Source organism: Bos grunniens, chromosome 26 (assembly GCF_055505025.1).
Source record: "Bos grunniens cultivar Pamir isolate PY7600 chromosome 26, Bosgru_T2T1.0, whole genome shotgun sequence".
Lineage (NCBI taxonomy): Eukaryota > Metazoa > Chordata > Mammalia > Artiodactyla > Bovidae > Bos > Bos grunniens.
The window spans coordinates 16,181,446-16,198,946 of record NC_141190.1 but is presented as its reverse complement, the minus strand read 5'-3'; the positions used below and the strand labels follow the sequence as shown (position 1 = coordinate 16,198,946).

Here is a 17,501-nt window from a genome sequence, read left to right as displayed (position 1 = left end):
AGTTCTAAAAGGTCTTGGAGGTCTTCATAGAACCATTCAACTTCAGCTTCTTCAGTGTTACTGGTTGGGGCATAGACTTGGATTACTGTGATATTGAATGGTTTGCCTTGGAAACGAACAGAGATCGTTCTGTCATTTTTGAGATTGTATCCAAGTACTGCATTTCAGACTCTTTTGTTGATCAGTGTCAGACTTTATTTTGGGGGGCTCCAAAATCACTGCAGATGGTGATTGTAGCCATGAAATTAAAAGACACTCCTTGGAAGGAAAGTTATGACCAACCTAGATAGCATATTCAAAAGCAGAGACATTACTTTGCCAACAAAGATCCGTCTAGTCAAGGCTATGGTTTTTCGAGTGGTCATGTATGGATGTGAGAGTTGGACTGTGAAGAAAGCTGAGTGTCAAAGAATTGATGCTTTTAAACTGTGGTGTTGGAGAAGACTCTTGAGAGTCCCTTGGACTGCAAGGAGATCCAACCAGTCCATTCTAAAGGAGATCGGTCCTGGGTGTTCTTTGGAAGGAATGACACGAAAGCTGAAACTCCAGTACTTTGGCCACCTCCTGCGAAGAGTTGATTTATTGGAAAAGACTCTGATGCTGGGAGGGATTGTGGGCAGGAGGAGAAGGGGACGACAGAGGATAAGATGGCTGGATGGCATCACTGACTCAATGGACGTGAGTCTGAGTGAACTCCGGGAGTTGGTGATGGACAGGGAGGCCTGGCGTGCTGCGATTCATGGGGTCGCAAAGAGTCAGACACGACTGAGCGACTGAACTGAACTGAACTGAATAATTTGCATCTTTTCATTTGAAAGGCTATGTTTTTGTACCACGTGTTTTGGGAAGACTCCCCTGGCTTCCGTGATTCACTAGAAAGAATAGAAAGGATTCAGCATATCCAAGAGCTAAGATTTGTTATACTGAAAAGATACTCTGCATTGAGAAATTAAAAACTGATGGGATTTCTCCTTTTGAGTAGGATATAATAAGTTGCAGCAGCCCAGTGTTCCTGCTGCAATAACTAGAAAAAGCCAGATAAAGAACCTGTCGATTGTTTTTTGTTTGTTTGTTTAAAGACACCAGCAAACAGCGGGTAATGAGAACTACATGAATTTTAACTCCAGAGAAGTCCTTTGGAGGTTAGTTGAACAGGATTGGCCACTGCTGTTTTAATTTCTGCAATATAGCAAAGTGATTCAGACTGGGAACATTTGCTAATTTGGGGTTCGGACTGAAGATCAAGCTTGGCCCACACAGAGAGACCTTACAAGGGGAAAGAAGAAACCAGGAAGGCTTTCAGGAGTTGCTAAGATGGGCATGACAGATTGGAAGCTTGACAAACCCCAAAGATGCAAATGCAAAGGTTAGAGGGAGGCTAGTGGCCTGTAAAAGGCGGACTGAAATTTCCAAGTCTCATTTGTGTTTAGAAAACAAGGTCCCTCTGAAACAGGAGGTCTCCGGCAAACACACACGGTTGTTGTTGCTGTTGTTCGGTCGCTAAGTCACGTCCCATGCTTTGTGCCCCTGTGGACTGCAGCGTGCCAGGCTTCTCTGTCCTTCACTATTTCTTGGAGTTTGCTTAAACTCGTGTCCATTGAGACGATGATGTCCTTCAACCATTGCATCCTCTGTTGCCCTCTTCTCCTCCTGCCCTCAATCTTTCCTAGCACAGTCTTTTCCAATGAGTTGGCTCTTCACATCAGGTGGCCAAAGTACTGGAGCTTCAGCATCCATCCTTTCAATGAATATTTAGGGTTGGCTTCCTTTATGATAGACTGCTTTGATCTCTTTGCTGTCCAAGGGACTCTCAAGAGTCTTATCCAGCATCACAATTTGGAAGCATCAATTCTTCAGCGCTCAGTCTTCTTTATGGTCCAACTCTCACATCCATACACGACTACTGGAAAAACCAGAGTTTTGACTGTGTGGACCTTTGTCAGGAAAGTGATGTCTCTGCTTTTTAATGTGCTGTCTAGGTCTGTCATAGCTTTTCTTCCAAGGAGCAAGCGTCTCAATTTCATGGCTTCAGTCACTATCCACAGTGATTATGGGGCCAAAGAAAATAAAATCTGTCACGGTTTCCACTTTTTCCCCATCTATTTCTATCACAATAAATTTCCCTCAAAATTAAGGTTGAACTCTGCAATACATACATATTTTGACATAGTATGCTTTTAAAATTATGTTATATTTATTCATTTTTAATAATTTGCATACTAGCAAAGCATGTTTTTTTTTTTTATTTCATTAAATCTTTTGTTATTTGCTTCTAATTTTATTTCATTATGGCCAGAAAACAGTCTTTATGCAACTGATCCTTTGTAATTTATCAAGGCTTTCCTTTTGGCCTTTTACATAGTCAGTGTCCTATACAGACTTGCAGAGAAAATATTTCCTCTCCTAAATAGATTTAGATAGGTTGCCTTATCCAGGGTGTACTTGGACAAAGCAGTGACTGAAATCTGGGTCTTCTTATTTCAAATCTGTTATTTTCTGATATACTAAACCCAAAAGACTGTAGAGAAAATGAGTTGCAGAGAAGTCATTGCAAGAAAATGACTTGCAGAGATACCCAAAAGACTTGCAGATAAGACTTACACCCTTATCCAGAGTGTACTTGGACAGAGCAGTGACTGAAATCCAGGTCTTCTCATTTCAAATCTGTTATTTTCTGATATACTAAACCCCAGAGACTGTTTTATCGCCCCTGCCTCCAAATTTCCATATCAATTGTCAAAAGCCTTTAACAAGATCTACTCATTGTGGACTAAGAGAATTGCTCTCCTAAAAATTCTCCGTGGGTTCTGCAGTTCAGAAATGCAGAAGATGCTTCAGAATTGCAGCTACATAATCATAGTAGAAATGAAAGGAGTGTAACTTGGGCAGAAGGAGAATCATTTTCTCCTTCAGAGAAACAATCAGTGTCTCCAAGGAATGGAGATTTTGTTTTAGTATTTTGCAAGACGAAATCAGATCAGATAAGATCAGTCGCTCAGTCTTGTCCGATTCTTTGCGACCCCATGAATCCAGCACGCCAGGCCTCCCTGTCCATCACCAACTCCCGGAGTTCACTCAGACTCAACGTCCATCGAGTCAGTGATGCCATCCAGCCATCACATCCTCTGTCGTCCCCTTCTCCTCCTGCCCCCAATCCCTCCCAGCATCAGAGTCTTTTCCAATGAGTCAACTCTTAGCATGAGGTGGCCAAAGTACTGGAGTTTCAGCTTTAGCAGCATTCCCTCCAAAGAAATCTCAGGGCTGATCTCCTTCAGAATGGACTCGTTGGATCTCCTTGCAGTCCAAGGGACTCTCAACACTCTTCTCCAACACCACAGTTCAAAATCATCAATTCTTCAGCGCTCAGCCTTCTTCACAGTCCAACTCTCACATCCATACATGACCACAGGAAAAACCATAGCCTTGACTAGACGGACCTTTGTTGGCAAAGTAATGTCTCTGCTTTTCAATATGCTATCTAGGTTGGTCATAACTTTCCTTCCAGGGAGTAAGCGTCTTTTAATTTCATGGCTGCAGTCACCATCTATAGTGATTTTGGAGCCCAGAAAAATAAAGTCTGACACTGTTTCCACTGTTTCCCCATCTATTTCCCATGAAGTGGTGGGACCAGATGCCATGACCTTAGTTTTCTGAATGTTGAGCTTTAAGCCAACTTTTTCACTCTCCTCTTTCACTTTCATCAAGAGGCTTTTGAGTTCCTCTTCACTTTCTGCCATAAGGGTGGTGTCATCTGCATATCTGAGGTTATTGATATTTCTCCCGGCAATCTTGATTCCAGCTTGTGTTTCTTCCAGTCCAGCATTTCTCATGATGTACTCTACATAGAAGTTAAATGAACAGGGTGACAATATACAGCCTTGACGAACTCCTTTTCCTATTTGGAACCAGTCTGTTGTTCCATGTCCAGTTCTAACTGTTGCTTCCTGACCTGCATAGAAATTTCTCAAGAGGCAGATCAGGTGGTCTGGTATTCCCATCTCTTGAAGAATTTTCCACAGTTTATTGTGATCCACACAGTCAAAGGCTTTGGCATAGTCAATAAAGCAGAAATAGGTGTTTTTCTGGAACTCTCTTGCTTTTTCTATGATCCAGTGGATGTTGGCAATTTGATCTCTGGTTCCTCTGCCTTTTCTAAAACCAGCTTGAACATCAGGAAGTTCACGGTTCATATATTGCTGAAGCCTGGCTTGGAGAATTTTGAGCATTACTTTACTAGCGTGTGAGATGAGTGCAATTGTGTGGTAGTTTGAGCATTCTTTGGCATTGCCTTTCTTTGGGATTGGAATGAAAACGGACCTTTTCCAGTCGCTGAGTTTTCCAAATTTCCTGGCATATAGAGTGCAGCACTTTCACAGCATCATCTTTCAGGATTCTTTCAGGATTTGAAATAGCTCAACTGGAATTCCATCACCTCCACTAGCTTTGTTTGTAGTGATGCTTTCTAAGGCCCACTTGACTTCACATTCCAGGATGCCTGGCTCTAGGTCAGTGATCACACCATCGTGATTATCTGGGTCATGAAGATCTTTTTTGTACAGTTCTGCTGTGTATTCTTGCCATCTCTTCTTAACATCTTCTGCTTCTGTTAGGTCCATACCATTTCTGTCCTTTATCAAGCCCATCTTTGCATGAAATGTTCCTTTGGTATCTCTGATTTTCTTGAAGAGATCCCTAGTCTTTCCCATTCTGTTGTTTTCCTCTATTTCTTCGCATTGATTGCTGAAGAAGGCTTTCTTATCTCTTCTTGCTATTCTTTGGAACTCTGCATTCAGATGTTTATATCTTTTCTTTTCTCCTTTGCTTTTCACTTCTCTTCTTTTCACAGCTATTTGTAAGGCCTCCCCAGACAGACATTTTGCTTTTTTGCATTTCTTTTCTAGTACAACTGAAAAATTCTGACTATGGTTTGGATTTTGACTCTTCCACTTAAGCACCATGTCATTGGAAAAGCCCCTGATGCTGAGAAAGATTGAGGGCAGGAGGAGTAGGGGATGACAGAAGATGAGATGGTTGGCATCATCGACTCAATGGACATGGGTTTGGGTGGACTCCGGGAGCTGGTGATGGACAGGGAGGCCTAGCGTGCTGCGGTTCATGGGGTTGCAGAGTCGGACATGACTGAGCGACTGAACTGAACTGAACTGAACTTTGGTATCATTACTGAAATTGTTGTTAATAAAAATAAAATGTAGTACTGATGGTGATAATGGAAACTGTCATTTATTGAACATTAACAGACACTGCATGAAATGCATTATGTACACAGTATCCTTTACCCATAACATCTTCTTTATCCATTCATCTGTTGATGGACATTTAGGTCTTGGCTATAGTAAATAGTCCTGAACAGAGAGTGCATGTATCTTTTCAAGTTATAGTTTTTTTCTGGAGATGTGCCCAGGAGTGGGATGGCAGGATCATAGGGTAGCTCTATTTTTAATGTTTTGGGGAACCTCCCTACTATCCTCTATTCTGTACCAATTGACGTTCCCACCAACAGTCTGTAGGAGGGTTCCTTTATATCCACACTCCTTCGGAATTTATTATTTGTAGACATTTGATGATTCTGACTGAAGGTGACATCTCATTGCAGTTTTGATTTGCATTTCTTTAATTGATGATGTTTAGTATTTTTTCATGGGCCTTTTGGCCATCTATATGTCTTCTTTGGAGAAATGGTCTATTTAGATCTTCTGCCCACTTTTTTGATTGGGTTGTTCACGTTTTTGATAAATCAACTGTACCTCAATAATTTTTTTTAATGGCCTACATTTTGAACCTACTGAACTAGGGTGATCCTCAGTGAGGTATAGCTTCCCTTGTGGCTCAGCTGGTAAAGAATCTGCCTGCATTGCGGGAGATCTGGGTTCAGTCCCTGGGTTGGGAAGATCCTCTGGAGAAGGGAAAGCCTACCCACTCCAGTATTCTGGTCTGGAGAATCATGGACTGTATAGTCCATGGGGTCACAAAGAGTCAGACACGACTGAGCGATTTTCACTTCACTTCAATGAGGTACTAAAGAGCCATGTCAGGGACTCTCCTGGTGGTCCAGTGGATAAGATTCCATGCTTATACTGCAGTGGGCATGGGTTCCATTCCTGGTCTGGGAACCAAGATCCCAGATGCTACCCAGCATGATCAAAAAAAAAAAAGAGCCATGTCAGAAATGTGGATTCTCCATTAGGCTGTTGTACAGGGTTGGGCCAGTCACCTTGTATCTTTTTGCATAGCAAAACTTGTATAACTTTAAGTATCTTCACCACTGTTCCCTCATATTTAAATAGATGTGATTCTCGGTTGGGATTTTTTTTCTTCAGCACATTGAAATTTTTAGTCTTACTGTTAAAATAACACATCTGCTGTCTACCTGATCTTTGTATCTTTGTGGGTGATCTGGTTTTGGAAGAGTCTCTTTGCCTTTGATATTAATGAATCTGAGTAGTTTTTCTTATCTGTTCTGTTTGGTGTGTTACTGTAGTTAGTCTTCAGTCATGTCCAACTCTTTGCAACCCCCATGGACTATATAGCCCACCAGGCTCCTTGTCCATGGGGATTCTCCAGGCAAGAATACTGGAGGGCTGCCATGCCCTCCTCCAGGGAATCTTCCTAACCCAGAGATTGAACCCAGGTCTTCCCGCATTGCAGGCTGATTCTTTACCAGCCGAGCTACCAGGGAAGCCCTCTATTCTGTTTAGCACTAAATAAGCCAATTCAATAAGAGGTTTTTCATTAATACAAATGTCTTTCTTTATCCAGTGTGTTTGGTGGATTCTTCTAACTTTATTCCTGCTGCATGTTTCCAATACGCTCTCTTACACAATCAAGAAAACAGATTAAGTAACCAATCTTGAGATGATGAGAGGCTTAAGATTGGCAAGAGTGTGGCTCTTCAGGGGCTGAAAAACAAGGGCAATTATGAACATTCTTAAGTGAAATGTAAGCCTGACTGCTGAATGCCAAGGAGCCAACCACTCACACATCTGAGTGAGGAATGTGACTGAGCAAGTCCAAACAGTAAGTAACAAGTCGATTAACTATTAATTTTGATTCCCTCTGTCACTGCTGGTACCTGTCTTCAGATCCACTCAGAACTTGAGCTTCCATTCTGTCCCATGAGAAGATTAAACCTGTCATGTACCAAATAGTACCATATTCTAGTATCTCTCATCATGCACCCTAGTACTGTTTAAAGATAATTCGTTGGAAGATGGAGGGAAAAAAAAATAGGAACATAGCAGATAGAACCTTGGTGATGAGATAAACAGGGTAAAGTGAAAAAAGACTCCTAGACCCCACACTCCCAAATGAGTCTGTGCCTGGTTCCCCAGTACAGGTAGTCATATCAGCAATCTCATTTTAATGAAAATTAAGATGATATTCATCTCATATCTTTCAGGTATCCAGAGAAATACTTAGTATTGGTAGTGACAGCAGCAACTAAAATCCTTACTCAAAAATGCAGTAGCAAATAGTTACAGAGTAAGAGGAAAGGACAAGAAACCTGTGTAATTGCTCTTCTCACCAAAGGTTTTCATGGGTACTGAGAAATGTTAACATTTCCCAAACCTGATTAATTTGCATAGCTGTAATAGATTTTGCTGTGTAGAACTAGTCTATGGTGATGAAAATTAGAAGAGTGGTTACTTTGGGGTAGGGGAGGCCAGACAGCCTTCTGAAAAGAAACACCCCATCTTAATCTGGATGGTACCTACACAGTGGATACACCAAACTGAGCATAAGATTTCTTTATTGAGATGTTATATCGCAATAAAAAGTAAAAATGAAACTTGGTATGCCTCTGTAATAACTATTTTATATTTAAGTAACTTTAAAACTAAGAAATGAAATCTTCATCTGAGCATGTTAATTGTGTAGGTGTGGATGCCCAGTACTGAAAACAAAGAAGCAGGCATACATTAGTTATTTTGTAAACATCCTGAAATACTGCAGAGAAGAGTAACAGCTGACATGATCCCCCCCACCCCCAAAGACCTTCAGATGGTGATTTTTAAGCAAATATTACAATGACAGAAGAATCTAAAATAGCTGACACAGTTCAGTTCAGTCACTCAGTCATGTCCGACTCTTTGCAACCCCATGAATCGCAGCACACCAGGCCTCCCTGTCCATCACCAACTCCCGGAGTTCACTCAGACTCACGTCCATCGAGTCAGTGATGCCATCCAGCCATCTCATCCTCTGTCGTTCCCTTCTCCTCCTGCCCCCAATCCCTCCCAGCATCAGGGTCTTTTCCAGTAAGTCAGCTCTTCGCATGAGGTGGCCAAAGTACTAGAGTTTCAGCTTCAGCATTAGTCCTTCCAATGAACACCCAGGACTGATCTCACAGGAAGAGATTAAAAAAATCATATCAATGACCAACTACCATACCATCAAGTACAGGTACCTATAAGCATTAACACTTTTAAATTATATTGGTACCAAGTAACACCTAGAAGCCAGCATTTCTCTTGCATCTGGCTGTCATTTGCTTGGCACTGTTGTCAAACTCATGTCTCAGGTGTGTACCACAGGACTAATTACAATGTGTGGTATTTTAAACTTGGTTTGCCACTTCTAGAGTCAAAAATAAAATTCTGAGAAAAAGTAAAAATTTGTTTTTATAATTCACTTTAAAAATTTATCTTTTAATCAAATCCGTTTAGGATTAAAACCATTATCTAAATTAGGGATGTAAAATGTATGTAATAGACAAGTTCCCCTAGATTTTAAGTTACCTCTTCTCTGAATGTAGCAGTTATAAACCAGTGATAACAGTGATTCCAAAGAAATAAAGACCAAAAAGATATCTTCAACTTTACTCAGAAGTAGGATTCCTTGGGCTTGATTTTTATAACCACAATTGATGGTAAAGTATTAATACATAGTATGTTATTTGTGAAGATGTACTAATACAGCAAATAGAATCATAAAAACTTAAGTAGCATTAAGTTAAAAAGCTCAAAACCAAAACTAAGTTTCGAAAGAGTATAGAATTTAAAGCTAGAAGCACTTATTTCATGTTTTGAATACAAATATTATTGCATTTCAGGCTTTTCATAATATATTACTTCAAAGTTCTAAGACTAAACAACTCAAATTGCTATTACTGAAAAATTCCATCAAACGTGTTTGCCTGGAAATGTTCAAGTACCACTTTCACTATACCTCCCAATACATTCAGCATCTGCCTCATAATACAGAATGACTCACTGAATAATAAAGCTAATGAACTATTTTTCATGGCAGTTTGACCAAGTGATGGAAGACAAGTCCTGGTTTGAGAATACCTTTTCCTACAGATGAAGCAGGGAACATGTTTCAATATCATGGAATGAATACATCTGTTCCCCTTGCCCCATAAACTAAAATCTGGAAACTAAAGTCACAGTAAAATGATTAAAGTCATTAAAATCTCAAAATAGAGAACATAAGAGACAATACAGGGTTTCAGAAGCTGAAAAATAACATGAATGGCAGTATTTTTAAGAGGCTGGATAACAAGTTCATGAAGTTCAGATTGGGAGTTTATCAGGCAACCAAGTAAAAATGTGAAGTAGGCAGTTGGAAGCGAGTTCAGAAGATTCTGGCTGGAGATATAAATCAGAGTCACCACTACAAAGTTGGTTAACACATGTGCTGTGCTTAGTCACTCAGTCGTGTTCAACTCTATGACCTCATGGACTGTAGTCCACCAGGCTCCTTATATAGTGATGCTCTAGGCAAGAATACTGGAGTGGGTTGCCATGCCCTCCTCCAGGGGATATTCTCAACCCAGGGATTGAAACCAGGTCTCCCACATTGCAGGCCCACCAGGGAAACCCATTTAATACATAGTTGGTATTTAAAGCAACAAGCCATCAAGGGAGTCCCAAGTTCTCTTGGGAGATTCTAATGAGTCAAATAAATAGCAAAGGAAACTGAGAAAGAGCCAGAGAAGTAGGAAGAACCAGACAAATTTGTCTGCTAAAAACTTGGGAACTACAGAAACTGGTTAGTGGAAATTAAACATCTATATGACATGCTTCTGAAAGATCAAGTAAATGATCTTTGAGGTCAGACTCAAAATGACTCAGAGGTCACTGGAGACTTAAAAAATCTGAACAGAATGGATTCAGGGAAAAAAAATGGAAGTGAAACAAGTCAACAGTGAATATAGACTTTTCAAGGAGTTTGCTGTAAAACAAGAAATGGGGCATTTCTGTTGGCTCTAGCTAAGACAGACTACATCCACACAGGAAAGGATACATGGGCGCAGGTGCTGGTAGGTTTCAGATGCAATGGTGGCAACATTTAGAAGTTCTTTTCTGATTATTTTCTGTGAGGATAAGGGAGCAAGACCAGAGGGAGGAAGTAGCAGAAATATGAGGACAGAGATAAACTCAAATGAAATAATCATTTGAGATGAATGTTGGAGAATGGAGTATGATGATAGTTCGTCAGAGACTGGTAAACATTTCCACTTTGAAGAAAATCCACTCTGTTGTCTGTTCTTTAGAACAGACTTTGGCTGAATATTCTCTCAAAATAGTTTTTCTTCTGAGTCCTACCTAGCTTCCATTGCCCTAAAGCAAAGAGAATCTGATCTCCATTGGAATATACATGGCACTAAGAGTAACCACCTTCACAGAAATGTGTGCTTCAGGCAGCATTCAGTATCTCTCGTCCTCAGTTTCGCATACATACAGGGACTAAATGATTCCCACCTTGGCCTCTATGCTCCTCTGTTACGGATCCTGTGTTACTTATATTCCTAAGTCTTATTTTAACCCCTCCCTGCTATAATTTTCAGGGTCTCTTCTTTTTCTGTTCCTGTTTTGCATGGTACCCTGCCATGTCCAATTTCTAGAACCAATTTCTTCTGTCAAGAACCTGTAATTTCTTCCAAAGCCTTCTCTGCACTGACCCAGTGTCCAGTTGAAATCTTTATATATATGACATACGTGTAAAGTACTGATAAATCGAAATAGCAGTCAAGACTTTTGGTGTTATTTCACCTGAGCCATTATTTATCTGAAAAAATAATCTGATGAGATCTTATAACAAATATTTATTTGGCAAACCATTTTATAGAAATAGACCCTAAAACTCAAACTGTTCCTTATTTAAACAATGGACAGAATCATCCCAGTCTTTCCCCCATCCAAAGTCTACTCCATAACTGAAGTACCAAAAACCCATGAACTGTGCTGCTAAAAAGGAGGGTGGGGGAAAAACATTAAACTTCCACAGGAAGACTGTATAAATCTGGCAGTGGTTAAGTACACATCATCCTGTACCCAAAAGTACTACTGAACCTGAAAAATTAACTGAAAACCTAAATTTACTCTTAATATATGTATTTGCTCTTAATAAGGTTCAAAAATTATGCAATGGTACAGTTATATTATGTAAACTGATATAATCAAAGTAGAGTGAAAAATGTGGATTTTAACACCAATACAGATCACTAGATGTGAACAAGAACTTTTTGAAGACATTCTTTTAGCTCCAATTTAAAACAAACATTCAGAACTAGAATCTTCAGAATTTTCTAGTATCTTGAAAATCCCCATCTTCTCTTTAACTGGTCCTGAGGCATTCATTTGATCTAAGAGAAAAATAAATAAACAGGTATTAAAAAAAAAGTGTAAGAACTTAAAAAGAAATCTCCTTTTATTAAAACGAGAACTGGCCTCCAGGGAACAAACTGAAACACCAGTTTGCTAATCAAAATCACTTCTGCTGAATTTAAGATACACCTAGCAATAAACACCAATGTGAATTATATTCTGAGAGAGAGATATATATATACATGTATTTTTTTTTAAAGCCCAATTATGGTTAGTTTAAAAGTAGGAATGCAAAATACCATGAAAATGTATCTTTATACTCCCATAGCTAATTTGAAATCTTTTATATTTTTGTCAACATGATAGCTATTGAAATGGAATTACTTCTGGTTTAATCTGCATTCTCGGATTTCTAAGGAGACTGAAGCATCTTTTTTTTTTTTTTTAATTTTATTTTATTTTTAAACTTTACAATATTGTATTCGTTTTGCCAAATATCGAAATGAATCCGCCACAGGTATACCCGCGTTTCCCATCCTGAACCCTCCACCCTCCTCCCTCCCCTCCCCTCCCTCTGGGTCGTCCCAGTGCACCAGCCCCAAGCATCCAGTACCATGCATCGAACGTGGACTGGCGACTCGCTTCATACATGATATTATACATGTTTCAATGCTATTTTCCCAAATCTCCCCACTCTCTCCCTCTCCCACAGAGTCCATAAGACTGATCTATACATCGGTGTCTCTTTTGCTGTCTCGTACACAGGGTTATTGTTTCCATCTTTCTAAATTCCATATATATGCGTTAGTATACTGTATTGCTGTTTTTCTTTCTGGCTTACTTCACTCTGTATAATAGGTTCCAGTTTCATCCATCTCATTAGAACTGATTCAAATGTATTCTTTTTAATGGCTGAGTAATACTCCATTGTGTATATGTACCACTGCTTTCTTATCCATTCATCTGCTGATGGGCATCTAGGTTGCTTCCATGTCCTGGCTATTATAAACAGTGCTGCGATGAACATTGGGGTACACGTGTCTCTTTCCCTTCTGGTTTCCTCAGTGTGTATGCCCAGCAGTGGGATTGCTGGATCATAAGGCAGTTCTATTTCCAGTTTTTTAAGGAATCTCCACACTGTTCTCCATAGTGGCTGTACTAGTTTGCATTCCCACCAACAGTGCAAGAGAGTTCCCTTCTCTCCACACCCTCTCCAGCATTTATTCCTTGTAGACTTATGGATTGCAGCCATTCTGACTGGCGTGAAATGGTAGCTCACAGTGCTTTTGATTTGAATTTCTCTGATAATGAGTGATGTTGAGCATCTTTTCATGTGTTTGTTAGCCATCTGTATGTCTTCTTTGGAGAAATGTCTACTTAGTTCTTTGGCCCATTTTTTGATTGAAGCATCTTTCTATGTTCAATGGTTGTTTCTTTCATTCCTGGTAATTGTTTGCTCTTAAGTTGTTCAGTTTTCTTGATATTTATTTATGTATGGTAATCATTTCCTGTTTGCTATGTACTGCAGATATTTGTGGTTTGTCATTTACCTGTTTATGGTATTGTTTTTACAGAAGCCTTTAATAAAATCTATTAATCTGTTCATTTAGTTTGAGAGTTCTATATCCTATTTAAGAATTCTTTTCCTATCCTAAAACCCTACAGATATTTCCCTATTTTTTAAGTTAAATGTTTTGCTTTTAAAGTTTTGATGACTTAATTTATCTAGAATTTATTCTTGAATATGATGAGATTTACCATTGTTGATACTGTGCTTTGCAGATATTACATTTTTTACAAATTGAAGGTTTGCTGCAACCCTGTGTTGAGCAAGCATATCAGAACCATTTTTTGCTCACTTCATGTCTGTCTTAATTTTGGTTAATTCTCACATTGTTTTAAACCCTCCACCAAAAAGATTATGACTTGCTGAAGGCTCAGATAATGGTTAGCATTTTTTTTTAGACACTGTTATTTCACACAGACTACTTTATAGTGTAGACATAACCTTCATAAGCACTGAAAAAAATTGTTTTAAATGTGTGATCTGCTTATTTCAGTGCTCTGGAACCCAGCCTGCAGTATCTGCAAGGAATAACAGGAATTTCCCCTCTCTGGTTTGAAATGACATTTATCATTTATTGATTTTTCCATGGAAGTTTGGATGACTTTCTGGATTTGCCACATCAGCAGTAAATTTATCTTATATGTTAATTCAACAGTCTTAATTATTATAATTTTTAAATTGAATCTTAGTACCTGATATCAAGTACTCCGTTGTTCTTCAAAATTGTCTTGGCTCTTGGTCCTTTACCATTCCATATTAATTTTAAAAACAGCCTGTCAAAGCTCTTAAAAAAGCCATAATATTATGGATTTTAACTAGAAGATTAATGTAAGGAATACAAGTTAATCGTATCCATAAATACAGTTAAATTGTCATGTATTCAGTCCTTCTCTTATTGTCCTTGGATGTTTCATAGCTTTTCTATAAAGGTCTTAAAGAAATTATTATATTTAATTCTAGGTATGTTAGTTTAGTAGCTGTTGTAAACATCTATTTTCTAAATAATTACTGCTAATACATATACTATTAATATATAGCCAACTTTTTGAATTCTAACTTTTAGATTCCCTCAGATTTTCTATGGAGATAATTATACCACCTGCAAAAGCAGTATAATGAAACTAATTATTCCTATTTTTATTATCTTATAGCATTAGTTAAGACTTTCCTGTACACTGCATTATGTTTTATAATGTACAGTGGGAGTGACAGCTGTTACACTCAACTGTTCTTGATTTTCATAGTAATTTACTAAATGAATGCATTTTTTCAGATTAAGAACATTTTCTTTATCATATTTAAGAATTATGAGGTTGATTATGATGGTACGTCAAGTGGGTTTTCAGAATCTAGTTCTTTTTTATTCAGTTAATGTCAATTAATAGTTTCAGATGTTACCCTGTCCTTGTATGCCTTCTATGCTGCTGCTGTTTATTTGAGAATATATTTAAGATTTGGCCATAATGGTTTATCTTTATCTCATTTTTCCTGTACTATATGAAAATTAAAATTCACATAAACATGCAAAGAACTCAGAACAGCTAAAACCAACTTGAAAAAGAGGAACAAAACTGGAGGATTCACTCTTCACAATTTCAAAACTCACCATGAAACAAAAATCGAGACTGTGGTACTGGCACAGGATTAACAAACAGATGAATAGGAGTAGGAGAGAACTGAGAGTATAGAAAAAACCCTTCACATTTATGATCAACAGATTTCCAACCAAGGTGCCAAAGCAATTCAAAAGGGAAAGAATAATCTTCAATAAATTGTGCAGAGACAGTTTTTTTGGACAACGTGCAAAAAAATGAATTAAGACCCTTACCTTATACCCTACATAAAATTTAACTCAAATATGAGACTATAAAACATCAGACTTCCCTAGTGGTCCAGTGATTAAGGCTCCACACAACAGTGCAAGGGGTGTGGTTTAGTCCCCGGTCAGGAAACCAGATCCCACATGCCATGCGGTGTGGCCAAAAAATTTTTTTTAGTTAAAAAGAAGGAAAAAAAAAAATCACAACTTTACTAGGCAAAGATTAGATACAACACCAAAATTGTGAGTAATAACAATAAAAAGATAAATGTAACTTCATCAAAATTTTTCCTTCTGCTCTTTAAGAGACACAAAGGAAGTACAAAGATAAACTACAGACTGGGAGAAAATATGTGCAAAGCACGTATCTGATAAAGGATTTGCGTCCAGAATATATAAAGAATTCTCTCAATTCAGTAAGATGACAAATTTTAGAAGAGCTATTTGAAACTAAGTTGAAGATATCATGACGCTATACCCCGTGGTGTGCTGGTGTTTAACAACAGACTCCCTATTCCCCAAAAAGGGCTGTAGTTTACCTTTTCCTGTTTCTATGCCTGCCATCACCAATAGCAAGCTACTAATGTAACACTGCTAAACACAATTAGGAAAAGATACCATTATTTATTTCCACTCTGGAGATATAATATACATAAATAATCAAAAGCATAGATACCCATGGTACAGAATGAGTAGGAAAGGATGAGTTTTAAATATTTATTTGTATTCAAAATAACTTATGATCACCATTTGTAGGCATCGACTCATTATTCTTACAATTTATACATAAAAGAAGCAATTTATCTTGCAGCCCTGTGGACTGCAGCCAGCCAGGCTCCCCCATAGGATTTTCCAGGTAAGATTACTAGAGTGGGTTGCCATTTCCTTCTCCAGGAGATCTTCCTGACCCAGGGATCAAACCCGGGTCTCCTGTACTACAGGCAGATTCTTTACCAACTGACTTACCAGGGAAGCCCTATCTTGCTTTATGTAGATTGTATCTCAGAGTAACCAAATAATTTATATGGGAAAGTTATAATAGACTAATTCCAGCTAATAAAGCAATGACAGAATAAGAAAATCAGCATTTTGTAATGCTCAAAAAAATGGTTCTAAACCATAATAAATAAATGCTAAAAAGTCAGGTTAAATAGAAGAACAGAACACTAAATGAGAATCAGCCTGAATCAGCTGATTAATCTTAATCTTAGCTAACTAAAAATAAGAAACCCAGACATGAAGCATCTCTTTATATGATTTAAAATGAGAACAAAGCACTGGTATTCCTAAAATACAGAACTTGGATCTTATTAAGCCAGTAGAGTTATTTTCACAGCTATTTGCCACTTCACAGAAAATAAGTAGATTGAGGAACAAGTCAAAGAACAATGATAGGAAGAAGTTGGTCAATTCTGGAATGCAGGTCATTTCACTGAAATAACCCAGTTTCTCCAACAAATCGACAGCATGGAATAACAAAAGTGAGGAGGAAAGTGATAGAGAAGAAAAAAGATAGCAAGAACAATGGAATTTGGATCCTGATTCAAACTGTAAAAAGACTGGGACAAGTGGAAAAATCTGGATATGAACTGGGTATTAGCTGCTATTAAAGTTTTAGGGCCAATTCTCTCAAGTGTAATAATGACATAGTGACGATATTTAAAAACATGTTCTTCTCAATAAAAGATGCCTAAAAGTGGCTATGGCATAAATTTAACATTCTGATTGAAGAAAATGGCAATGAAACAAAATTGGCTAAATGTTGTAAACTATTAGGGCAGAATGCGTTATACACAGGGGTATATTGTACTTCTCTCTACTTACGTATATGTTTCAAAGTTTCCATAGAAATAGTAAGTAAAACCATAAGAGATACTTACCAAGAAGATCACTTCGATCTAACAGCAACTCCAGATCTTTATCACTAATGACTTTCTCTCTTGATCCTTTTACTTCCCTATAGGAAAACAAAATATTCAGGTCTATAGGATAAATCAAAACTATGAATTATATTTTTCTAAAGTAAAAACAACCTCACCTTTCATAATCTCTTGATTTTAATAATTCCATTAATTCCTTAGGGTCTAAAAAGTTCTTAGATTGATTTAATCCAGATTGACCACCTTTGAAATGATCTGGAAAAAATTTACAAAAAATTAAAAACACTCAAAATTGCTTTTAAAACCAAAATATAACACATTACAAACCAATCAGAATACCCTACATTAAATAAAAAGGACAGACAAACCCAGTGTTGGTAAAAAAAGAAAAGCAATTGCAGTTCTCATACTTTGCAGGTGGGAGTAAAACGGTATGTCCACTTGGGAAAAGTCTGGTAGTTTTCTATAGGTAAACATATACCCACCCGAAGACAAAGCACAAATAAATACGTATGTTCATTAATAGTTGTAACAAAAGGACCTTATTCGTAAGAACCAAAATCTGTAAACCAAACATCAATCAACAAAAGAATGGATTAATTATTTTGCAGTTAAAAAAAAATCACAATCTTCTAACACAACAACAGAGATGAATCTCAAAATAC

At 37.9% G+C, this 17,501-nt stretch overlaps 1 protein-coding gene across 1 annotated transcript in view; it reads right to left on the bottom strand.

Annotated features, from left to right (window-relative positions):
* Nucleotides 1–11,053: 11,053 nt before the first annotated feature.
* HELLS (helicase, lymphoid specific) overlaps nt 11,054–17,501 on the bottom strand; it is a 39,772-nt gene continuing 33,324 nt past the window's right edge. The window contains exons 20-22 of the mRNA XM_086378758.1: nt 16,995–17,091; nt 16,837–16,913; nt 11,054–11,608 (exon numbers count right to left, since the gene is read on the bottom strand). Of these exons, the coding sequence (XP_086234884.1) occupies nt 11,514–11,608; nt 16,837–16,913; nt 16,995–17,091 (269 nt within the window). The 3' untranslated portion in view covers nt 11,054–11,513. The remainder of the gene's footprint in view (nt 11,609–16,836; nt 16,914–16,994; nt 17,092–17,501) is intronic.